Source organism: Lepidochelys kempii, chromosome 3, assembly GCF_965140285.1.
Source record: "Lepidochelys kempii isolate rLepKem1 chromosome 3, rLepKem1.hap1, whole genome shotgun sequence".
In the NCBI taxonomy this organism is placed as follows: domain Eukaryota; kingdom Metazoa; phylum Chordata; order Testudines; family Cheloniidae; genus Lepidochelys; species Lepidochelys kempii.
Window position 1 is genome coordinate 86,150,324 of NC_136382.1, and position 26,187 is coordinate 86,176,510.

General features: G+C 41.0%; 1 protein-coding gene across 1 annotated transcript in view; it reads right to left on the reverse strand.

The window, feature by feature from the left end:
- The window catches only part of CDK19 (cyclin dependent kinase 19), a 221,192-nt gene that overhangs the window by 179,470 nt on the left and 15,535 nt on the right, over window positions 1-26,187 (reverse strand). The window contains 1 exon segment of the mRNA XM_073337045.2: window positions 5,411-5,472. Within this exon segment, the coding sequence (XP_073193146.2) occupies window positions 5,411-5,472 (62 nt within the window).

Here is a 26,187-nt window from a genome sequence, read left to right on the forward strand (position 1 = left end):
AGAATTAGAAAGCATATTACAGATAAGTTGACAGAGACCTAGAAGAGACCTGCCCAAGACCATGGTGTCTGTAACAGAACTCAGGAAGACTTGACAATTAGTCCATTGTTGTAATCTCTGATACTACTTTATCTATACTATTCAGAATATGTTTCAGATATATCATAATGGTCTCAGTTTGAATTCAAGTATGCTTAATTTGGATATCATTAAATACAGTTTGGCCTGTATAACAAGATCACGATTAAATATCTACATCAAGGGACTGCTCTAGAGGATTGTTCTCCCAGTGCAAGTTCTAACAGTCACTGTTCACTAGCTAGAACATGGCTCTCAAACTTATTTGATCAAACACCCTTTCTTTGTGTCTGTAATAGTTTATGCCCCCTCCCCAGCCACACAAGTAATATAATCGCCCAGCTCTGAAGGCAGAGCAGAGATCAGCGGCTGCTGGCCAGGCTCCCAGCTCTGAAGGCAGCACCACCTGAAGGCAGCAGCAGAGAAGTATGGGTGACAATGCCATACCATGCCACACTTATTTCTCTGCTGCTGCTGGCAGTGGTGCTGCCTTCAGAGCTGGGCGCCTGGCCAGCAGATAACGCTCTCTGTCTGCCCAGTTCTGAAGGCAGAGCGACTTCTTCCCCACCACCACCACCAGAATACATTCCACAGTGACCCCTAGTTTGAGAACATCTGAGCTAGAGAATACGGAAGTGACTGCATGGCATAACTAAAGGTTATGCTGTGCATCTATCACCACTCTATCTGTGTGTACAATAAAAAAAATTGTAAGCCCATCATTATAATTTAAAAGATCTCCAACTCACTTCTAAACAAAAACCACAAAGCTGAAATAATGGTTTTGTACGTTAGACCAGGATGGATGGGACGCTAGAGTCCAGGGTCCTTCAATGAGAATACTATATTACCAGTACCGTGACTTTTACATCTACCAATTGTTTGCCTCGACATCACAAGCTACTCTCAACTACAGATGCAAAGCATAAGCAGAAATGTGATCACCAAGATATTTAGAACATAAATTATAAACCCCTTTTTATTTTTTTTTAATAGATCAAAACCGAGACTCTGGACTGCATCCAGAAATGAACTGGAAACCCAGCGCAATCTTTGGAGCACAAGTATAATATGCTTCGTGAGTGAAACACTGCTAAACAAGTAGCCACATTGGACACTAGCTAAAGTTTCAAAGTAGCTCTCAAGTATATCCCAAGGAAGAGCACATAGTCATAGCCCCATATGGAAATAATAAGCACAAATAATGGTGGGGAGATGTGCGTCTGATTGGGAAGCAGGATGCAATCTTTCCAATGAAAGATAAAAGTTCTCGTTTTCAGCTACTGTTTGGACAGACAAAAGCAGCCCTTGATCCAACAAGACTCCTAGATTTCAAACTTGAGTATCAAAAGGCAAAAAAAGGCATATATTCAGTCTCTCTGTATTTTCCCAAAACTGAATTAAGTCTTACCCAAGAAGTGCATCAGCTAGTTAGCTCTTATCCACGCTTACACTTTCACGATTACCCAGGGGTACAGGGTGAATCACTACTGCCAACTTACAGCAAGAAGTTGTCTGTGCCCACTCGCCCAAGGCTATCAGCGGCTGGCAATACAAACATCTCATTCTGGGCTCCACAGGCTAGCAATGTTCACACCTCAGCCCTCAGGCTCCCTAAGTGAATCCATGGGGCAGAGCAGACAACCTGTGGCTAAATCTATGGAGATAATTAGCCTCCCAAGTTCTGCTTTAGGCCCAGGTCCCTCCTACCAATCTGTACACCCCTCTTCATTACACTCAAGTGCCCAGTCCCTCAACTTCTGGACACCTACAATGCACACGGATTCACTGCCTCTGTGGAAGCAGTGCCCTCAGTTCACTAGCTTCACCTCCGTTCAGCACTCTCCATAGCACACAGCATTTAGTCACATATGTAGCAAAACCAAACAGAAGTTTATTTGATAAGGCTTAAGATAAAGATTCAATCAAAAGCAAGTATAAGGATTGGAAACATATGGTGACAGATAAAAGAAAAAAAATAAAACACCATCCAGAGCCTATACTTATTAACAAGGTTCCTTTCCTAACTAATAAGCTATCTCTCACCCAACTGTCAATCTGTATAGTGCTTTTCCAGTAAACAGCTGGAATGCAGTTTTCATGAGACACTCACACTGTCAGAGTGTCACCACTGTAATGGATACTACCGTATGCCCTTTTTTCTCCTTTTATACAGTTCCAGACCTTTTTTTCTCTCTTCAATGACCAAGATGTTTCATTAACTTTAGTTTGCCCCAATGGTCCACCTAGTCAAGGTCTTTTTTTCTGGGGCTCTGTTGTGCTTTGTAAAGGCCCAAGCCTGCACCTCGTCTAACTTATAAACACTTAGCAAGGCTGGGTCCAACAATGTCAATTGTTCTCATTCTTGATTGAGTTGGCTCTGAGAAAAGCTTGCGTCAACTGAAATTTCACTTCTAGCAGCTTTGGAACATAAAATATTTTCCATACATACATCCCACAACAACCATGACAACCAGCGGGTTCTTAGCTTTTGGCAGAGACCACATGCAGCCCCCTTAAATGAAATATCATGAAGACAGTGATCACAGGGGAAACACCTGTCTAGGCAAGTCCCTGGATATAGACTCATAACTATGTACCCACCAGTGGTATATTGCCAACATTAGGTCACACAACCCCCCAGTATTGCAGACATTGTAAAATAAGGTTTTCCCCAACTGTCTCTACAACTACTGATGGTTGTTATCTCCCAGTGCCAAATATTTTCACAGTCACAGTGCCAACTGAATGATACCCAATTTCCTATTCTTGTCTCCAAATGGAATGCCTGAAGAAGGCAAGTCTTTCCTTTGTTCACTTATCTCAGAAATTCCTTATTTGTTATGTTGGGAACTGTAAGTAAAGAAGGCAGAAGTTCAGCTACTTAGGTAGTGGCTTTGATAAAGTTGCACTCTACCTTCTTACCACAATCCAATCCATAGTACTGACATACCTAACCCTCGTTCTTCAAACTTCAAAATTGTTTCCAGATAAAAATTTAAGCAGGAAGACAAGCAGGCAATGCATGCCTAAGCAATCATAACACTTCAAGAGATGTTAAATGCATGAGTCCATAGATTAAAAATACTATTCATATGCAAAGTATAAAATATCAGGTGCAGAAGAAAATTTGAAACATCTCAAAATGAAGCTAAGTGCAACGAATTCAGAAAAGTAGAGAAAAAGGAAAGCAAATGGAGAAAAGAAAATTTTTATAAACGTAAGGAAAGAATTCAGAAGAAAAATGACAAGATACTTGAAAAAAAACTATGACCACAAGACCTCATTACTACTAGTAGGAGTGAAAGTTGTTTTATTTGGGGGTGGGGGGTAGTTAAACAATATTTTCGTACTGGATGTGATGGAATGGAGTGGTGAAAAGTTTACAATTTCGTTAAATGATTAAAGAGAATCAATTCTAACCATCTATTAACATATGAAAATGTAAACAACAAATATAGAGAATTACCTAAGGTAGCGAGGTGTAACCTGAATGAGATAAAACAGGAAGAAAATGTAATCTATTAAAGCCAACGCTTTGAAAATCTGATCTCAGACTGTTAAATAACCACTTCAGTGAAGTGGCAGAAGACTCCAACCTCACTTGAGACATTTTAAACAAGACTGGACAAAAATTTAGGAGCAAATTTTGATGTCAAAACACAGGCAGACTATCTGGCTTGTATGTTAACTCGTTATTTGAAGGCTGGGGAAGGGAAGAATTCTCCCCATGTGAAGAGTGGCAGAACAGCATCAACAGAATTACCTAACAGTTCCTAGTGTGGGGTCAGTGTTTCAGAAGTAAGTGTACGAAGAAGAAAGGCTGATGGATCCATGAAGTCACATGTTCTGACCTGGCTCCCAATCTTCCCCTGTAGGGTCATGTAGAAAGAGCCCTGCTGTGAAGAGCCCTAGGCTCCATAGCATACAGGGAGTACCCATGCATTGCCTCACAGCATTCTGCCCTTGAATTCCCCCACACTGGCACCATTCCAGTTCCACTACGAGCATGAGCTGGCACACCTGTGGAGGTGATGGTGGGATTTATCACTAATGGAATATACTACCTATGCAGAACATACTTAAGATTTTATTAAACTATTTGCTTCAACACATGCCTTTGAAGTATATTAGCCTTTAAAAATCTAAAAATTAGAAAAAGAAAAGTGGAAGACATGCCAGAAAGTTATTTTCCATGGTTTAAGAAAATATTGAAGCAAATCTGACACAACCAGAACACCACTCAGATGACAAGAGTGGTATCCATTTTAGGAGAGATCTTATTCACTTTATACATTGATGATCTGGAAAAAAGTGTGCAACATTTACTTTCAATATAAAATTGAAGACAAAACAAAGGCAGAGGACAATAGAATTTATAACAATTTGGAGATCATAGTGGCTTGCAAATTAGAGAAATTAAACACTATGTTTTGCTTTCTGGGACCTTCAGAACATTAAGATGGATCTCTCATCAGGAGATCCTAATGACCAATTTTTAAACAAAGCTCTGCTTTAAAGGACTGCAGCCTAGAATTATTCTTCCCAAGGGTACAAACACCCATTTAATCACTTACCACTCAGAGCTATATCTACTGAGACAAAGATAATTTTTCTTTTAATATAGAAAGTGAATAATCTGTGCCTTTCATGTACAGTAATTACAGCTTTGGATCAGCTACTTCCATCTTTCCTTGACAATGACAGCCAAGACCCAAATGAGGTGATGGCAGCCTCACCAGAAAAGAAAGTCACGCAAGAGGACTCAAGCTCTGGCCAGAAATGTACTAAGGTATTTCAGTCTGTAAGAAGCCTTGAAAATAGAGCCAGGGGTATGGAACATGACTGAAATGCAGATGGAAAGGAAATGTCAAAGCCCTCAAGATATCAAGAAGTCCACATTCAACATCGGTGAGAAAGATGATAGGTCACATCCGAAGTATTCAGCCCAATCCTGGAACAAGTGGCAGTCAACAGGAGTTTAGGCAAGCAGGAAATATCTCACAGTAAGCACAACGGACATCCTTGAAGAAGTATTATACTTAGCTCTTTGTTTCTATACTTTTAATCTTGAAAATAAGTTCTAACTGCTTCAGTTTTCAGGGAAGGAGCATTTGCAGTGCTTCATCATCCCACCTGGAACTTAATTTATGCAAATTATGCAAAATTATTATGCAAAAGTCTGGATTAGCAGAATGTCAATGTCCGATTTACATTTTTCAACATCACTGCACTTTTTGTTATATGGTTCCTTCTTTCTAATAGATCACCACACAATGCCAGGCACCCCAGCAAACATACAATGACACCAGAAGGCAGCACTCCTCTTTACCTTCTGCTGAATATTCTGCTACCTCCAAGGCAGGAAGTCCATACACGAAGCCCTTCTGGAATCTACGAACACAGCAGAAGTAAAAGGCAGAGAAGTTTATGTAGATTTAAAGGTTACACTTCTCAAAACACAACAATGCCAAATTCCTAAATGCTATGCTTAGTTTATTATTACTTTGTTTTGGGCATTTATTTATGTAAATATAGTACATTGACAAGTCTGTAAACAAAGCAATTACTAGGATTCAGCATCCAAAATGTAATCTGACTCTACATTTTGTTTTTAAAAAAATTAGAAAAGGGAAAAGTTCTCAATTCTAATTATTGTATTAGAAGTAGTATTTCTACATACGCTGCAAACAGACAATAATTTTTAAAAATTGTATATTTATTTAATCAGAGGAGCCAATCTAAACCACATGACAAATGACCGGATAGATCAAATTTTTTTTTTAAAAGTAGTCTAGTTTAATAAATGTTACACTAAAATAATAAGATACAGGAAACTTACAGGACAGCAAACTAGAAAGAAATTAGAAACAAACTTTTATTACAAGATACTATTAGAAATATAACTATAGCCTGATTTTGCCCTCCATTTGGTAAATATATTCAGCTGTGTTTTTAGAATAGACACTACGAACATAGCTGCCTTTCTCTTTATTTGTCTCTCTGTCAACCAGGGTCTATGAACTCAGAAGGATGTTTACAGCTTAAGGAATAAATCAGATTCACTACCCACTGCTGCAAAATTCATGCTTTAAAGTGCCATATTTATATGTTCTTCTACTTTGCATTTCTAGAAAACCTGCCATAAGACCTGAAAGTGTATTGCAAAAGCTAAGCATGTCTCAGAGCACCCATGATAGACAGGTATTTATCCACTTTTTACATATGGAGAAACAAAAGAGGTTAAGTGATTTAACCAAGACAACAGTGAATCCGTGTGTTCATGGTGAATATTCTGGATCTAATAAAGCCTACCCATGAGCCAGACCATAACCTGATCCAGGATGGAGACAAGCACTTTCTGAGAGAAGGTCTTTCACTGGTATTTATGCAAAAAGAACCTTGCAGGCAATGCAGGAGACATTCATGAACCTGGCCTTTTCTATTCCAGAACCATTAGTAGTAGGTTAACCTAGTTCTCTTCCTTCTCTCCAGTAACTTCTAAACTAGGAGAATCAGAGATAAATCCTAATTGATTGTAAAGGCCTCAGACTACTATACAATCAGCAATCCCAGCAAGTTTTTAGGATTTCTACTTGCTAATTAGAAAGAGTTTATTAGCTGCAGTTTTTCTAACCCTATTGTAGGACACAACAGAAAATCTCTTCTTTGGCGATTCACTCTCCTTTCCACCCAGAGACTGCCTCTGCTACTACCAACCCTCTTGATGAAGGTTCATAGCGATATCACCAAGCTAAAGAACTGTCACCACTGCTAAAATTAAGCTGACTCCACAGTACCACTAGTGACTAGGAACTAAATATGTGCAGGTGAGTTTCTTCTAAGGCTATGGATACTAAGTTTGACAGTCTGCTTATAATGTAAAAGCAAATGTCCCCATGTTAAATAATTCTGAAGTGCTAAAAATTCAGCTACTTTAATTCCAGGTTCAGATAAGTTCTTTCAGCCTTTACTAGAACTGTACAGAGACTTGTTTCTTCACAATCTTACATGACTGACTGGTAAAAAAAATAAAACAGTTACTACCCTGTTCTGTAACTGTTGTCTTTCAAAATGTGTTAAGCATGCCCATTCCATTTCAGGTATGTGCATGCCAAGTGCAGAGTCAGATTTTTTTCCCCCTTAGCAGTACCTATCAGGGTGGAGCATGTACCCTTTACTTCCTCATGCTGCTGCTGCATGATGGTATAAAGTGGGGTGCCACCTCAGACTCCCTTTCAGTTCCTTCTTACCGAACAGACTCTGACAGATAGGAAGGTGGGTCATGGAACGGACATGTATTATACATCTCAAAAAACAGTACCAGAACAGGGTTAGTAAGCATTTTTTCATTCAACTGATTGCACATATCCATTCCACTTCAGGTGACTCACAAGCAGTTTAAACCAGAGGTCCGTTTCACAATCTACCTGAACAAGGACTGAGAACTACTCATCCAAACTTGGCATCATCTCCAGAAGGCTGAGATATAGTGTAATGTGTAGTAAAAGTATGTACTGATGACTATTAATTGCAGCTCTACAAATGTCGGCTATAGCTACTTGAGCCAAAAAAAGTTGCTTGAGATCTCGTGGAGCGTGCTACCACCCTGCTTGGAGAGGGTACATTGGCAACGTCATAGCACAGGCATATGCAGGACAAAATCCAGGATGCGGTCCTCTGCTTTAAGACTGAAAGACCTTTCATCCTGCCCATAACTGAGACAAACAGCTGGGGTGACTATTTAAAAGACTATCTAGTCCTGTCCAAGTAAAAAGTCATCGCCCGAAGGTATGGAGCCTCTCCTCATCCTGATGAGACTGGGACTTAGGAAAGAAAGTCATTAAGTATATAGCTTGATTGGGCTAGAATTCCAATACTACTATAGTCAGGAATTTCAGATGTGGAGGTACACATACCTTGTCTATATTTTAAAAAATGCGTAAGGAGGGTCAGCTACCAACTCTCATACTCCACCACCCTTCTTCTGGAGGCCATACCTACCAAAAATACTTCTTTCAGAGAAAGTTGCAGTAAAGAGCCTGCAGCCATCAGTTCAAAGGACAGAACCATCAAAACTTGTTGCACCAGATCTAAGTGCCAAGGAGGAATGGAATCCATCACATGGAGAGAACCCCTGTCCAAATGCTTTAAGAATCTGACTGATATAACATTCAAAAATACTAAGCAGCCTGCGATTGATGGCTGGAGACAGCTGTCAGGTGAACTCTGACAGAACTAAATCAACAGGTCTTGTTGTTTCAGGTGGAACAAACAGTTCAAAATATATTGGAGAGGCCAGGAGTGGTGAAAATCATCATTCTGTTTTGACCATAAAGGAGAATCATTTCTATTTCAACGGGTAAATGTATCTAGTAGTTGTTTTCCCGCTATTCAGCAGAATATTCTGCACATTCTCTGAACACTTCACTCTTGAGCTGCTAACCATAGAGCGTCCAGGCCATCAGATGGAGAGCAACTGGGTTGGGATACAGCAAGTACCCATGGTCCTGGGAGCCTAGCTTGCGTTCTGGAGGTAGTGTCAAAAGAGCCCTAGTAGAGAGGCTCAGCAGCCTGAAGAACCAATGCTGGTAAGGCCAAGCTGATAGTATAAAGATTATGCAAGCATGACCTAAATTGAGCCTGAACACACCCATGGGAAGGGGTCGAATGGGAGGATAAGCATACATCAGTTCATCTTTTGTAGAAAGTACAAAAGCATCAATCAGAAATCCCGGATTCTGAGCTGCTCTGGAACAAGAAACTTGGCACTTTTTCATGCGGCAAATAGCAAACAGGTCTAAGTGAGTAACCCCCCGCCCCCAGGTTTGAAAAATGAATCTCATGTTATCTGAACTAAGAAGCCATTCATAATCTCTGTTGAATTATCTGCTCAGGCGATCCTCCAAGCTACTATGAACACAGGGAAGGTGGGAGGCTTTGAGATTTATTGCATTGGCAATACCAAACTCCCAAAGATGTATTGTCTCTTGATACAGACGGTCTGATACAGTCCCTCCCTACATATTCATTTAGAATATTGCCACAATGTCCATGAGAACATGTAGCCTCTCCACCATGATGGGAGAAAAGCCCAACAGGCCAAATGAACAGCCCGCATTTATGTGGACAGCCAAATCTTCATGAGACCACAAACTGAGTTGGTAGGTTTGTAGGTGAGCTCCCCAACCTACAGAAGAAACATCCATAACTAGAGCCAGTATGGGTAAGAGAGAGCCAAAGTGAACTCTCTCCCATACTCTCATTGGCCGGATGCATCCACTAGTCCAAGGAGACAAACCTGATAGCTTTCTTTGACAGGTTAACAAGTCTTGTGCATAGGAAGGAAGCGGTAGATGTGGTATATCTCCACTTTAGTAAGGCTTTTGATATGGTCTTACATGACCATCTCATAAATAAACTAGGGAAATACAACCTAGATGGAGCTACTATAAGGTGGGCGGGTAACTGGTTGGAAAACCATTCCCAGAGAATAGTTATCAGTGGTTCACAGTCAAGCTGGAGGGGCATATCAAGTGGGGTCCTGCAGGGATCAGTTCTGAGTCCAGATCTGTTCAATATCTTCATCAATGATATAGACAATGGCATAAAGAGTACACTTATAAAGTTTGTGGATGATACCAAGCTGGGAGGGCTTGCAAGTGCTTTGGAGGATAGGATTAAAATTCAAACTGATCTGGAAGAACTGGAGAAACATTCTGAAGTAAACTGAATGAAATTCAATACAGAAACATGTAAAGTATTCCACTTACGAAGGAACAATCAGCTGCATACATACAAAATGGGAAATGACTGCCTAGGAAGGAATACTGCAAAAAGGGATCTGGGGAGTCATACTGGGTCACAAGTTAAATATGAGTCAACAGTGTAACACTGTTGCAAAAAAAGTAAACATAATTCTAGGCTGCATTAGCAGGAGTCATAGAATCATAGAATATCAGGGTTGGAAGGGACCTCAGGAGGTCATCTAGTCCAACCCCCTGCTCAAAGCAGGACCAATCCCCAATTGTTGCCCCAGATCCCTAAATGGCCCCCTCAAGGATTGAACTCACAACCCTGGGTTTAGCAGGCCAATGCTCAAACCACTGAGCTATCCCTGCCTCCCCCCCCCTCCTTGTAAGCAAGACACGAGAAGTAATTCTACCACTCTATTCCGCACTGATTAGGTCTCAATGGGAGTATTGTGTCCACTTCTGGACACCACATTTCAGGAAAGATGTGGACAAACTGGAGAAACTCCAGAGAAGAGAAACAAAAATGATTAAAGGTCTAAAAAAACATGACCTATGAGGGAAGATTGAAAAAATTGGGTTTGTTTAGTCTGGAGAAGAGAAGACTGAGAGGTGACATGATAACAGTTTTCAAGTTCAGAAAAGGCTGTTACAAGGAGGAAGGGGGAAAATTGTTCTCCTTAACCCTGAAGGATAGGACAAGAAGCAATGGGTTTAAAATGCAGCAAGGGTGGTTTAGGTTGGACATTAGGAAAAACTTCCTAACTGTGAGGGTGGTTAAACACTGGAATAAATTGCCTAGGGAGATTGTGGAATCTCCATCATTGGAGATTTTTAAGAGCAGGTTAGACAAACACCTGTCAGTGGTTCTCAACCAGGGGGTACACCGAGGTCTTCCAAGGGGTACATCACCTCATCTAGATATTTGCCAAGTTTTACAACAGGCTATATAAAAGACACTAGCAAAGTCAGTACAAACTAAAAATTTCATATGACTTGTTTATACTGCTCTATACACTGAAATGTAAGTACAATATTTATATTCCAACTGATTTATTTTATAATTATATGGTAAAAATGAGAAAGTACACTATTTTTCAGCAATAGTGTGCTGTAACACTTTTGTATTTTTGTGTCTGATTTTGTAAGCAAGTAGTTTTTAAATAACTTGAAACTTGGTGGTACACAAGACAAACCAGACTCCTGAAAGGGACACAGTAGTCTAGAAAGGTTGAGAGCCACTGGCCTAGATAATACTCATGCCATGAGTGCAGGTGACTGGACTAGATGACCTCTCGAGATCCCTTCCAGTCCTACTACTCTATGAGACTAGTACTCATGCAGGAATTCAAATCAGCACGGCCAGTGGTGACAAGCCAGGAAATACTTAACCAACAGTCTTTAACCAACTCTGCAACTTCCTGAGACAAAGTCCAGTGTGACAAACCACATATGTGCAGGAGACATACCCCAGTAGTCTGAGGCAGTTTCTTACTACTGTGATTGCATGGGCTTTGAGATCTGCGGAAATGTTACACATTCTCGGGAATTTGGCTTGACGTAGGAACACTTTGGTTACTGTAGAATCCAGGATCACCCATATAAATTTTGTTCTCTGAACTGGGGAGAAGACTGACTTGTCCTTGTTGATCAATAAGAGGGACTGGATCCTGCATAAACTGAGTTCTACTTGGAGTTTGTATCTACCTCATACCAGCCAGTCATTTAGGTAAGGAAATACTTGCACTCTGATTTTCTAAAGGATGCAGCCACTACTGCCATGCCTTTTTGTAAATACTTGCAGGGCAGCAAACAGGCCAAAGGGCACGACCGCAAACTAATAACGGGTTGCATTGACCAGAAATCTTAGTAATCTCCTGTGGCTTTGATGGATAGCCGCATGGAAATATGCATCCTTTAAGTCACCAGGATCCAGGAAAGGGATGATAGAGGTGCCCATACAAACCCTTGTTTTTTATATATTTGTTCATATTTTAGAGGTCTACAATGGATCTGAGCCCTCCTTTTGCCTTTGAGATCAGGAAGTCATGTGAAGAATGGAACCTCTTCAATAGCTCCCAAATGAAGGTGAGACTGGACCTCCTGGAGGAGGACAACCTCTTGAGAGTGGTCCTGAAAAGGGATGGGGAAGGGGGGTGGAAATAAATCCCTGTTACACAGTACTTAGCACCCAATCCATCTGTCATGATATGGGCCCAAGCAAATAGGAAGTAAGATAACCTGTTGGAACAACAGGGGAGGGAGAAACTGGGACGTAATGATTTGATACTCTGTCCTCAGTAAGACAGTCAAACAGGCTGCTTGGATTTCCAGACTGTCTCAAAGAACCTACCATGGAAGAAAACAGAGGAGGTGGAAGTCTCTTCCTTTGGTGGTCCACCCCTTGCTTTTCTTGGAGTTGTCAAGGCTGCCTTGGTGGGAAGAGATAGTATCTCTAAAGACACTGTGCAAGGAATTGCTTTCCTTTGGGGAAAGGAGTGTAAATTCCCAATGTTTCAGTGTGACCCTTGAATACTTCACACTATGGAGTTTCTGATCAGTCTTCTGTGAGAAGAGGGTAGGACATTCATAGGTGAAGTTGCTGGATAGTCTGCTAGACCGGACATCCTGCAGGAGACCCAATGATTATGCACAGATATTCATGGCTTCAGTTACTGCAGATGCCTTGGCTCTGGCTGCCAAATCTGCACCATCTAAGGCAGCCCAGAGAGGTCCCAGCCATCAGTTTGCCCTGTTCTAAGATGGCCTGCAACTCCTGTCTGGCCTCCTTCAGCAACTTGTCTGAGCACTTCAATACATTGCCTGAAAGGGAGAATTCATATCTGACCAGTAAGACCTGCTGCTTAGAAAGATACCATATTGTAGACCAGCTGTGAAATAAATCTTTCTACCAAAAAGGCAGAATCTCTTTCTGTCTTTATCTTCTGGGATAGAAGAAGGCTGTTCCTGATCTGCTCTTTCATTCACTACTGAGACAGCTAAGGAACCTGGCAGGTGTAAAAACATTCATAGCCCTGAGAAGGGACATGTTAGATTCTCTCAGTCCTCTTCGCTGTTGGAGACAGAGATGATGGCATTTACCACAAAGATTTTGTGCACTCTAGAATGACTTAATTTATAGGCAGAGTCACTCACAAAGATCCTACCATATTTATGTAGTATGCCTACCAGCCTGTGGGGACTCTGCCTTACTTGATATTCAGGTTGAAGTGGTTCAGAAGCTACTCTCTTTAGTTACTCTTAGTAGGCCCTGTAGTCATCCTGGACAGACAAAGAAACCCCAGACACCACAGGCTAATCCTTTCAACTTTCCATAATATCCATAGAAGCAATCATCCGAGGCAGAATTCCTTGATGCCCAGACCAAGCAGGAAGTTTCAAAAGGTAGATGCAGGGCGACCTCCATGAGGAGGTAATATAGTGTCGCTTATCTATCCTTTTTCTCTGGGACTTGTAGTCCCTGCAGATCTGGCGATGGTCTTGGAAGTGACCCTGTCCAAGGCACTTTATGTACCTGGAATGAAGATCACACATCAACAGACTTTTTGCAGCCAGCACAAGGCTTAAAAGCCTGGAGACCAAGGCATACCCCAGTAGTGGTCAACAGTCCCCCTTGCATAGCAGGAATCTGATGCTCCAAGTTGTAATAGAAATAACAAAAAAAAGCTACTCTAACAAGTACTACTAACTATTTACAGAAGTGAAATTAATCCCCTGGAGTGAGAGAAACTCATAGTAGCAAGTTGATCAACTCCCACTATTGATCCTGGGTAGTAAAAAGGAACTGAGGAGGGAGTGGAGCAGCTCTGCTCTTTACACCATCATGAAGCAGCACAAAATGGCAGAGGGTGAATGCACCACCCCAACAGTTATCACTAAGGAAAAAGTCTCCAACTCTAGTGCACTAAGAGCACACACACCTGAAGTGGAATTGACAGGTGCAATCACTCAAAATAGATTGCAGATTCTAAAAGCCTTCCTTTCCAGAGAAGCAAACAGCACAAGAGAAAGAATTATCCAAAGATAAGGGGGGGGGGAGGGAGAGGGAAATATTATTGCTACATCATATATATTAGGCATTAAGTGGTGAGAAAACAGATTTATACTCCAATGACGTTAAAAGCAGACTATCATTAAGGACTCCACTACCTAAAAAAGGAGTGATGTGCTTCTATTTATCTGTGAATTATACATCGAGTCCAGAGCAGTAAGGCTCTTTAGACTGTCAGAGAAGCTCACCGAATTTGCCACCAGTTTCATGGAATCCTGTGTAATAATTTTCTTAATTAAACAATAAAGACTAGTTTACCAAATTATTTAGGAATAACAATACCAATATCTTTAGCTGCCAGCACTTTCGCAATTCTATAAATAGAGCCCCTGGAAATAACATTACTGTGTTAACACCAAGTTCAGCTATGACTAGCTTAGTCTGCATACTATCTTTTCCAGTCTAATACCCCCCTATTACTGGACTACAGAAAGGGTGGAAGATAATTGTCTGGGAACACCAAATATTAGGTCTACACTGATCTTATTAGGGAGCCTGTACTGCTTATTCTTCTGCTTAACAAGGACTACAAGTGTGTGGAATATTCTTAATGCAGATTCTTCCCTAAACCATTATGAAGATCTTAACATCCCCATTTTCATTCAATTTGTAACAGAGTAAGGGGGAAAAAGGACTTTGGCACTAAAGCTCATGGGAAGAAAGAACCCATGAAACTCTACAGCAATCTTTTAATGTGCCCCTAATGGCACACATGAAACAGAGGAGCGTCCTTCAAGCCTGTTAGAGATGCCAGAGATCTGCAGGAAGCATGCTGTGGAGCTACTGATATTCCCATCCCAGTCCTCTCCAGCTCAGCTGACTTACCTTCTACAGTCTTCAACTAACTTTAATAAAGCGTATATGTATAGACAGTTTGTAGGCAAACTAGATTTTAAGTATAGAAACTGCTGACTTCAGATTGCAATTTCACTGATGAGGAGGCGGCAAGACCCGGCAATCTGCATAGTAGAGTCAGACAGACTACATGTTTGTCCTATCTGAAAAACACCCTTAGGCAGAGATTGGAATGGAAGATAGATGCTTCGTCAGATCCAGTTTCACTCACTGCAATTTGGAAGATCAGCCATCATTGCTAATGCATGTTCCAGATTTGATTTTTTTAATATATAAAAAGATTAAGAATTTAAATCATTATTAAGGTGTCAGACAGTCTTGTAAATTACAAATACACAACATGTTAGAACAGTTGAGTCAGCATGAGTAACAAACTAAAACCACACATTTAGATTTTATTTTCCTATAAAAATAATTTTGTTATTCTTCTACTTGCTCTCAGGTAACAAGTGACATCCCTCCTATTTGCTATACTTATTTGAGTCATATTAAAATAGAATGGAAGACCCTTTGTCTCAATGTTTATTAAATTGTAGGTCAGGTTTTCACAACTCAGGTGGTTACCATGTATTTTAATGCCAATATCAAGATTATAAGTAGATTTCCTGGAACATGTGATAAACCAGTAAGGCAGTGGTTCCCAAACTTGTTCTGCTGCTTGTGCAGGGAAAGCCCCTGATGGGACAGGCCAGTTTGTTTACCTGCCGCGTCCGCAGGTTTGGCCGATCGCGGCTCCCAGTAGCCGTGGTTCGCTGCTGCAGGCCAATGGGAGTTGCTGGAAGCGGCGGCCAGTACGTCCCTCAGCCCGCGCCACTTCCAGCAGCTCCCATTGGCCTGGAGCAGTGAACCGCGGCCACTGGGAGCCGCGATCGGCCGAGCCTGCGGACGCGGCAGGTAAACAAACCAGTCCAGCCCACCAGGGGCTCTCTCTGCAAAAGCGGCCGAACAAGTTTGGGAACCACTGCAGTAAGGTATTAAATACCCTTAAAAGAATTATGTTTTTAAGCATAACGTTCCTGAAAAGACAATTCATTTCCTCACTCTTAGCTATGACAGGTTTAATTTCAGATTATAAAGTGTTAACAATCTTTCATGAACTGCACCAAACATTAAAAGCTTTACCTTTTCCATATAAAGTAACAAAAGGTCTCATTTCTGCAAAGAACAAGTTTACCAATAGCTTATCAACTGCCCTTTCCTCCCTGAAAGCCTTACCATGAGTTTCCTACGTACAGCAACCTGGCATCAAATTTCTTAGATATATTTTATTTATTTTAATCTAACAAAGTCACCAACTAAATTCTCAATCTTAAAATCTGATGTACATCATACAAAATGTTGTACATGCCATAGAATATTTATATGATTTTATTTTTTGTTTATAGTCAATAGCCATTCTACATTTTATAGTATGGGTAGATAAATTTGAAGAAGATGGAATATAAAAAGTTGCTGACTAAACATTTGTGCAATAGTTAATATTAAATTACACTGGCCAAATTCTGTGAAAAATGTAAGTCATGTGTTTTGTATAGTAACAGGGAAAGCCATAAGAACCCGGCAGTAACCTTTTGTAGTACGGTCACAGGTTGTAGGGACAAATTTTGTTCCTTCCCAACTGAATGCAAAAGGCCCCTTGTCAGGTGTGCTGCTCATGCTCTCTGACAAAGCCAAGCTCTGAAGGAGATTCTTATGTAGCTGCTCATAGAGGCAAGCCAGTAGGAAAAGCCTCACTGGAGAATACCTTTGACCTTTTCCTTATAGAAGGGTGTGGTACACTTTCATACTCTTTAGTAGTTCAGAAGCATAATATGTATAAACTCTCACATTAAGATGCTAAGATTTTTTCCACAGAATTTATATGTTGATAGCACAAGTTACATTCAACTGCTAGAAGATCTTTTGGTTTATTAAATAGACCTTTAATACAATAAAGCACCCTTAATAGTCTGAGGGCCCACCTTCTGTAATTTGTCTGGCATCGTGTTGGGATGTATAATCCCCACACTGGGAGTTAAAGGGTTACTCCTGGGGGAATTCTGGGCCAAAAAATTAAGAATTCTGCAAACAATATTTTAAAATTCTGCAAAATTCTGCATATTTTATTTAATGTAATATAATATTATAATATAATAATATATTCAATATAATCATTCCAGTTTCAATTATTTTGGTAATTTATTTCAAAATACCTGTCAACAAGTATGTCAATAATACAAACAACAGCAAAAAAGATTCCCCCAGAAGCAGAGAGTTAAAGAAACCCCCTACAACAACCAGTTCCAGTTAGAGAGTGCTGGAGGGGGCTGTGTGGGGCCTCCAGAGCCCAGACACCTGCATTCCCATACTCCCAGAGCCCAGCTGCAGGCACCCCCCAGCCCAGACACCCACAACCCTTTCCCCCAGAGCCAAGCCATGACACCATGACCCCCAAAACCTTTACTCCCCTAACTTCTTTACTGTCCCACCAAGGTACATGGTGTGGTGCGGCCCTGCCCTTCACCCTTTGCCAGAGCTGATTGGGTCTCCCAGGCCTTCTTCCGTCCATGGAAGAATGAGGATCAAATCAGGGTGGGCCCTCCGCTCACTGTGAGCTTGGCTCTGCAGAGTCCAGCGGCCCCTACTAGCGGCCAGAAATTTTGAGGAGTAAACAGGGAATTCTGTCAAGTATCAAGGGGTAGCCATGTTAGTCTGTATCCACAAAAACAACAAGGAATCCGGTGGCACCTTAAAGACTAACAGATTTATTTGGGCATAAGCTTTCGTGGGTAAAAAACCACTTCTTCAGATGCATGGAGTCAAAATTACAGATGCAGGCATTATATACTGACATTACATACTGAAGAGAAGGGAGTTACCTCACAAGTGGAGAACCAGTGTTGACAGGGCCAATTCGATCAGGATGGATGTAGTCCACTCCCAATAATTGATGAGGAGGTGTCAATTCCAGGAGAGGCAAAGCTGCTTTTGTAGTGAGCCAGCCACTCCCAGTCCCTATTCAAGCCCAAATTAATGGTGTTAAATTTTCAAATGAATTTTAGTTCTGCAGTTTCTCTCTGAAGTCTGTTTCTGAAGTTTTTTTGTTCAAATATAGCTACTTTTAAATCCGTTATACAATGTTCAGGAAGATTGAAGTGTTCTCCTACTGGCTTTTGTATGTTACCATTCCTGATGCCCGATTTGTGTCCATTTATTCTTTTACGTAGGGACTGTCTGGTTTGGCCAATGTACATGGCAGAGGTGCATTGCTGTCACATGATGGCATATATCACATTAGTAGACGTGCAGGTGAATGAGCCCCTGATGGTGTGGTTGGGTCCTCTGATGGTGTCGCTAGTGTAGATATGGGGACAGAGTAGGCAACGAGGTTTGCTGCACGGTTTGGTTCCTGGGTTAGTGTTTCTCTGATGTGGTGTGTAGTTGCTGGTGAGTATTTGCTTCAGGTTTGAGGGCTGTCTGTAAGCAAAGATTGGCCTGCCTCCCAATTCTGTGAGAGTGAGGGATTGTTTTCCAGGATAGGTTGTAGATCGTTGAAGATATGCTGGAGTGGTTTTAGCTGGAGGCTGTACATGATGGCCAGTGGTGTTCTGTTATTTTCCTTGTTGGGCCTGTCCTGTAGTAGGTGACTTCTGGGTACCCGTCTCGCTCTGTCAATCTGTTTCCTCACTTCCCCAGGTAGGTACTGTAGTTTTAAGAATGCTTGATAAAGATCTTGTAGGTGTTTGTCTCTGTCTGAGGGATTGGAGCAAATTCAGTTGTATCTTAGAGCTTGGCTGTAGACAATGGATTGTGTGATGTGTCCTGGATGGAAGCTAGAGGCATGTAGGTAAGTATAGCGGTCAGTAGGTTCCTGGTATAGGGTGGTGTTTATGTGACAATCACTTATTTGCACTGTAGTGTCCAGGAAGTGGATCTCTTGTGTGGACTGGTCCAGGCTGAGGTTGATGGTGGGATGGAAATTGTTGAAATCCAGGTGGAATTCTTCAAGGGCCTCCTTCCCATGGGTCCAGATGATGAAGATGTCATCAATGCAGTGCAAGTAGAGGAGGGGCGCTAGGGGACGAGAGCTGAGGAAGCGTTGTTCTAAGTCAGCCATAAAAATGTTGGCATACTGTGGGGCCAGGAGGGTACTCATAGCAGTGCCACTGACTTGAAGGGATACATTGTCCCCAAATCTGAAATGGTTGTGGGTGAAGACAAAGTAACAAAGCTCAGCCACCAGGTGTGCCGTGGCCTCATCAGGGATACTGTTCCTCTCAGATTGTAGTCCATCCTCATGGAATATTGTTGTAAAGAGCTTCTACATCCATTGTGGCTACGATGGTGTTTTCAGAAAGATCACCAATGCATTGGTGTCAGTATAATAATGCATGCATCTGTAATTTTCACTCCATGCATCTGAAGAAGTGGTTTTTTACCCACAAAAGCTTATGCCCAAATAAATCTGTTCATCTTTAAGGTGCCACCGAACTCTTTGTTGTTTTTAGGGAATTCTGCGAAATTCTGCAATGCACAGTTGCGTAGAAATCCCCCAGGAATAAAGGATTAAAAAATTCCAGGCCCAGACTCCCTACCCAGCTGCTCATGGGGGGAGGGATAGCTCAGTGGTTTGAGCTTTGGCCTGCTAAACCCAGGGTTGTGAGCTCAATCCTTGAGGGGGCCATTTGGGATCTGGGGCAAAAATTGGGGATTGGTCCTGCTTTGAGCAGGGGTTTGGAGTAGATGACCTCCTGAGGTCCCTACCAACCCTGATATTCTATGGTTCTATGCAGAGCATGATCCCGGTGGAGATGGGGCTTAAAAGACCTCAGACAGCTCAGAAGGGGGATGATAAGGCAGGGAGAAGGACTTGGCCTCAGGAGCGACTGAGAAAGGACACAGAAGCTGTTTCTCTGAGAAGAGAGGAACTGGCCCACTAGAACGCAGACAGACTAAAGGTACTGTGTTTGTTCTGCATTACCTTGATTACAACCCTTTCCTGAACTTGGACACCCTCTCTCAGGGCCCTGGGCCAGAGTCCAGGGGAGTGGGAGGGCCTGGGCTCCCCTACCACACTCTAACTACTAGGCACCACCTCTGTCAAGTACCAACCTTTACAGACATTCAGTTCCATTTCTGACCTGCAGCACTGGACACAGTGCTATCTAAAAGCTATTGCACAGGCTTGCACAAGGATACTAAGTCTGTTCTCTATGCCAATGGGAATGTCTGATCAAAAGTGTACAATGAGGAAGTCACTCTATTGCACAAATATTCAACGGACAAAACAATTAGTTGGAATCAATCATTTGGTACCACAGGAGTACATTTGTTATATAAGATCACAGATTAGTGTTCCCCACATAAATACAAGTGCCTCTATTTCACAGATATCTATTTTACAGGAAACCATTATCCTTTGACTATTCCATGGACATTATCTCTAACCTAAAAAGACAAACTCAGTTTAGAAGGCGAAAAAACACTCCTCCTTTTATGCTTAAAATTTTTTACATGCAAAGTATTCTGTACATCACTTAGCTGCCAAAACATTATTAATCCATTTTAGAAAAAGCCAGATATTGACAAAAGCCAAGATATTTTGTACTGAGAATAAAGAATTTAAATCAGCAAGTCTTGCTGAGTTTATGTAATTAAATTTAGACGATTTTAATGACAGCAAAGTCAAAATCTTTCTTCACTACCACAACAGATTTTCAAAAAAATACTTTAATGAATCTATGTCAATTCTTCTAGTAGCTGGTAAATATCAAAATGTGAGCGGGGGAGGCATGACCTTTCAACAAACCCAGTATTCCCTGGAAAGATACTGGAATAAATGATAAATTGTGTAATTTGTAAGCACCTAGAAGACATAAGTAATAGACAACAAAGATTTATCAAGAACAAATCATGCCAAATCAACAGAATTTCCTTCTTTGACAGGGTTACTGGCCCACTGGATAAGGCAGAAACTGTAGACATGATATCTTGAGTTTAGTAAGGCTTTTGAAACAGTCCTATGTGACATTCTCATAAGCAAATTAGGGCATGTAGTCTATATTAAATTACTATAAAATGGGCGCAAAACTGATTGAAAGTCCATACTCAAAGGCTAGTTATCAATGTAATGATTCACTATCAAATGGGGGATCTAGTGGGATCCTGCAGGGGTCTGTTCTGGGTCCAGTACTGTTCAATATTTTCATTAATGACTTAGATAATGGGAAGAGAGTATGCTTATAAAATTTGAGGATGACACCAAAATAAGAGGGATTACAAGCACTTTGGAGGACAAGGTTAGGATTCAGAATAATGCTGACAAATTGGAGAACTGGTGTGAAATCAAGATGAAATTCAATAAAGACAAGTGTAAATGACTGCACTTAGGAAGAAAAACAATCAAATGAACAAATACAAAACAGGCGAGCCATAAATACCACTGAAAAGGATCAGGGATTATAATGGATCACAAATTGAATAAGTCAGCAATGTGGTGCAGATGCTAAAAGAGCTAATGTCATTCTGGGGTGTATTAACAGGAGTGTCGTACATAAGACACAGGAGGTAATTGTCCCTCTTTGCTCTGTGCTGGTGCGGCGTCAGCTGGAATAAGGTGTCCAGATCTGGGCACCACAATTTAGTAAAGATGTGGATACATCAGAGAGACCAGAGGAGAAACAAAATATGATAAAAGACTTAGAAAACCTGACCTATGAGGAAAGGTTAAAAAAACTGGGCATGTTTAGTCTTGAGAAAAGAAAACAGAGCAGACCTGACAACAGTTTTCAAATATGTTAAGGGCTGTTGTAAGGAACGTAGTGATCAACTAGTCTCCATTTTCACTGAAGGTACGACAAGAAGTAATGGGTTTAATCTGCAGCAGGAGATATATAGGTCAGATATTAGTAACAAAATTTCTTACTATAAAGGATAGTTAAGCACTTGAATAGGCTTCCAAGGGAGGTTGTGGAATCCCCATCACTGAAGGTGTTTAACAACAGGTTGAACAAACACCTGACAAGGATAGGTATACTTGGTCCTGCCTCAGGATGAAAGAAAGGACTAGATCAGTGGTTCTCAACCAACCCCTGGGGGTACACAGCGGTCTTCCAGAGGGTACATCACCTCATCGAGGTATTTGCCTGGTTTTACAACAGGCTACATAAAAAGCACTACCGAAGTCAGTACAAACTAAAATTTCATACGACTTGTTTATACTGCTCTGTATACTATATACTGAAATATAAGTACAATATTTATATTCATTGATTTATTTTATAATTTTATGGTAAAAATGAGAAAGTAAACTATTTTTCAATAATAGAGTGCTGTGACACTTTAGTATTTTTATGTCTGATTTTATAAGCAAGTAGTTTTTAAGTGAGCTGAAACTTGTGGTATGCAAGAGAAATCAAGCTCCTGCAAGGGGTACAGTATTCTAGAAAGGTTGAGAGACACTGGAATAGATGACTTCTCGAGGTCGCTTGCAGCCCTGCATTTCTATGATTCTATGCTGGATCACAACCAAGTGTTTAAAAAGAGTTTTATTCCACTGATGAGGAAGATTTCCAGTGGAACACATGCATGTGCTTCTAGTCCTGGAAGGGCCCTTAAATATCAGACTTGAAATGTGACATTTATATATGGAAAGCTTTTAAATCATACCTAGAAGTGCTTAAAGTTTGTTTCAAATGTATCTCTCCCACACAGACTTGTGTAACTAAAGCATCTAGCTTCACTGGTGGAAGGACACAATCTCAATTTGTTTTAAAAATACTAAATTTTTAAAATAGATAATCTGTAATATTAATTACATTATAGTTAAGGTTACCCAACTTTCCACTAATGACCTTGTTTTCGGTTGCTTATAACTTAGACAAATTTTAACCATTTGGGCTCCAGTTTTCCATGTTTGCCTTGAGCTGAATTTTTTGGAAAAGTTTCTGTAAAAACAATTTAGCCATTTCAGAAAATAAGGTTAGGGGAAAACACATTTGTTTTGCCAATGTTAAATTCTTACAACATTTAGTTGATAAACCAGCATCTCTATACTTCGAAACAGCCTAAGGAGCAAAATACCTTTTGCTGCCCCAGTGAAAATCCACCCAAGTTCATGCAAATGGTAACTTTCGTAGGCTTAGTGAACATTTGTTAGAGGTTGGTAGCAAAATTCTTCCAACCTTCTGACCTCACTGAGCATGCTCCCCCACAGAACTTGCTAAGCATGCACCAGCACAGGGCTTCGCAGGACTTTTCCTACAATTGCTCATCCTGGTTGCCAGGGGCTGTTGTGGCACCAAGACTGGGTGTCAGGCAGCACGAAGGAGAAGATGAAAGCTGCCTGAGACATGAATGCAGAGGGTTGAGGAGCAGAGTGGGAATGAGGAACAAAAGGGAAAGGGCGTACAGGACAATTTGGGGCAGACAAGTACCTACGAGGGTTGAGGCAGGGAAAACAGAGAAAGGGGAGAGTGGCAAAACATCTGTAACTACAGCAGACTCCTCTCCAGAACCCTGAGTAGAACCCAGAACTCCCAACATCCTCAATAGGAGGGATATCATTCATTATCTGAATATCTGTAAGACTACTAGAGAAAGGTCACATTCCCTTCTAGTGGCTGGTCCATACAGAGAATAACAGCCTACTACCACCACAAATTATTCCATTAGCTCAAGTGGTAGAGGGCTATACTATGGTTCTAAAGGTTTCAACCCCACTGACAAACCAGTGGATGGGTACCTGTTCAGGCTGCCCCCTTTCTAGGTTTTCCCAGGATCATCCTTTTTTCTGAGGCAGCTGGCCAGGGAAATCTGTAAGAGTGATAAGTACAAACTGCCAGCTGTCCAATTTTAGGGGCTCAGGATAATCCTGTGTGTCTGAATTTTTTGCACCTTGGACCTGACAACCTAGTGTCCGAATGGTTCCAAAAGATGGAATGTTGTTTTTCCCCCTTATTTGCTTTTTCAAAATCCTAAAAAGTTACATACAAAAGAATACATTAAAAGACCATCAAAGCTGCAAAGTAAAGCACCAAAGTTGGGAAATGTTATTAAGGTTGCCTACACAACCTTAATTTGCAGCCCCTTGTGCATATGCATTGTAACAGTCTTTAATTACATCATTCCATGCTATTTTTTTCCCCACAGGACCCCTAGCTCATTCAGTACACAGGATGGATGGTGCCCATGGAATGACTCAGGGCTGTGTACTAAAAGAGGCTACTCATGCATTGCAGGAGTTAATAAGTGTATATTGAATGAGGTGGGGGGGCTACAGAGAGAGAGAGTTTAAGAAGCAAGGAAAATCTATAAAAAATGTAGTCTTTTTTGACAGCTGTAGTTTAGTTGTAATGAGGATGCTTACTAATGCTCTAGCCTATTTTGTAAAAGTGAAGAACTTCCTCAAGACTTAGGCTTAGATGGTATCATAGTGGCAGTACATGATACAACCAGTGACTGGCTAACACCAGGTGCTGAGTGGCGGCGAAGTAACTGGCAAGCCTCAGAAATGCCAATGCCTTCACGAGGATTGGCACCTGAGTAGGCAAATGGAATCTTCAATGGAGAAAATACCATCAAAAGGCAGAAGAGTTAAATCATGATTTAACCAACAGCAGCCACAAACTGGAGAGAAAGCAGCAGGAAACTATCCTCTGTTAAAGTGAATCACATGTAGCACAAGATGGTGAGACCCTCCAGGCCAGAAGGCACAACAAACCATACTGGATAGGAGGTGCCAGCAATTAAAAGGACAGGCTGTGGTTATGAGTGACTTGAACAGTAACTAAAACACCATGAGAAAATTGGGGACTTAAATATGAATGTTAGCACAGTAAGCTCAGCAGGATGTAATGGGAAACAATGGTTTGGGTTCACAAAATGAGAGAGGAAGACTTTTAGTTGAATTCTGCTGCTCTAATCACCCGGTCATTACAAACATCTTCACCCAAAAACCTGTATGTTTCTATATGTGGAGGTCACTGGATAGTGTGACAAAGAACCAGACAGGCCATATAATAATATAGCAATGCTTGTGATCAAGAGTCCAATGGACAAAGTCTTCCGAGTGCAGACTGTGGGTCAGATCATAGGCTGTTAGCCTCAAGCACAAAATTAAAACTTAACATGATACAACATTTGACAAGTCCACTGCATCTGGATTTGTCCAGAATCAATTAAGTTATATAACTTCAGTCCAGAATGGGTTTTAGGCATTGGCATAGATGAAAGAGAACCCCAGCAAACTTTAGAATAAAATGAAAATTATTATGCTCAAAACCACCAAAGCACACACTCCGAAAAGTCAGCGTAGGATTAAACTATGGTTAATTGAGGTGTTTGAGCTTGAGGAAAATGACAGTGAAATAAAAGCTTGGGAGGCAGAAGAATGTAGAAGAGAATAAAAGTAACTGAGTAGACAGATTCAAAGCGGACTAGATAAGACAAGAGTGAATATACAAGAGAAAAATGTTTGGAACCTGAGAAATATATGAGTGTAATACATAAGTATGTTCACAGTAGTCAGACTTCTTACTGAAAGGTTTTACCCACAATCAAACGTAATAAAAGTTCACGATTGCAGAGTCCTCACTGAGGGTGGTGATAGTAAATGCAGGGGGAGAGATTACTGTACTAATCTTGATACCTGAAGATGACAGATGAGAGAGTACGGAGCCAAAAGCCCTAAAACCTGTGAATGAAAGTGGTAAATGCTATTATGAAAATGAAGCCTGAGAAAGCATGAGGAATAGATCACAAAACTGTTCTCATATGGAAATTTTGTAAGGACGTATGGATGACTAGAAATTGGCGAGAGGACTGGATGAAGGGAATTTTTCTGCCGTTATCAAAGAAGAGAAACATAATAGAGTGTGGTAACTATTATATCATTTCCCTGATAAATCTCATGAAGGCAAAGTTATGCTCTACATAATCCAGGACTACATGAAATGAAGGACAGAAGCAGAACTATTACCACAACAAGCTGGTTTCAGAGAGGGCTGAGGCTCATGTCACCAAGTCACATCACCGAAAAGTGTGGAGAGTACAATCATGCATTGATCACATGCTTCACTGATTAATGGACAAACTGTAGAAGCAGTCGATGAATTTAATTATCTGGGATCATACACATACAATCAAGGAAGCTGTTCCCAAGAAATTGGAAGACTACTAGGGATGGCTCACTCAGCTATGGCCACCTTTAAGAAAATGTGGAAAAAACTTGGCATCTCAAAATGTATGAAGGTGCAGCTGGTGAAAATCCTATTTTTTTCCATAGCAATTTAAAGATGTGAATCATGGAAAGTTAACGCTGCTGACAAGAAAAGAATTGGAGCTTTTGCAATGTGGTGATGGCCAAGACACGTATCTCCCGGATGGGGGTGGGGGGAGGACAAATGCCCATGTTAGAAATATTACTGGAGAGAAGCAGACCCTGATGTCAGA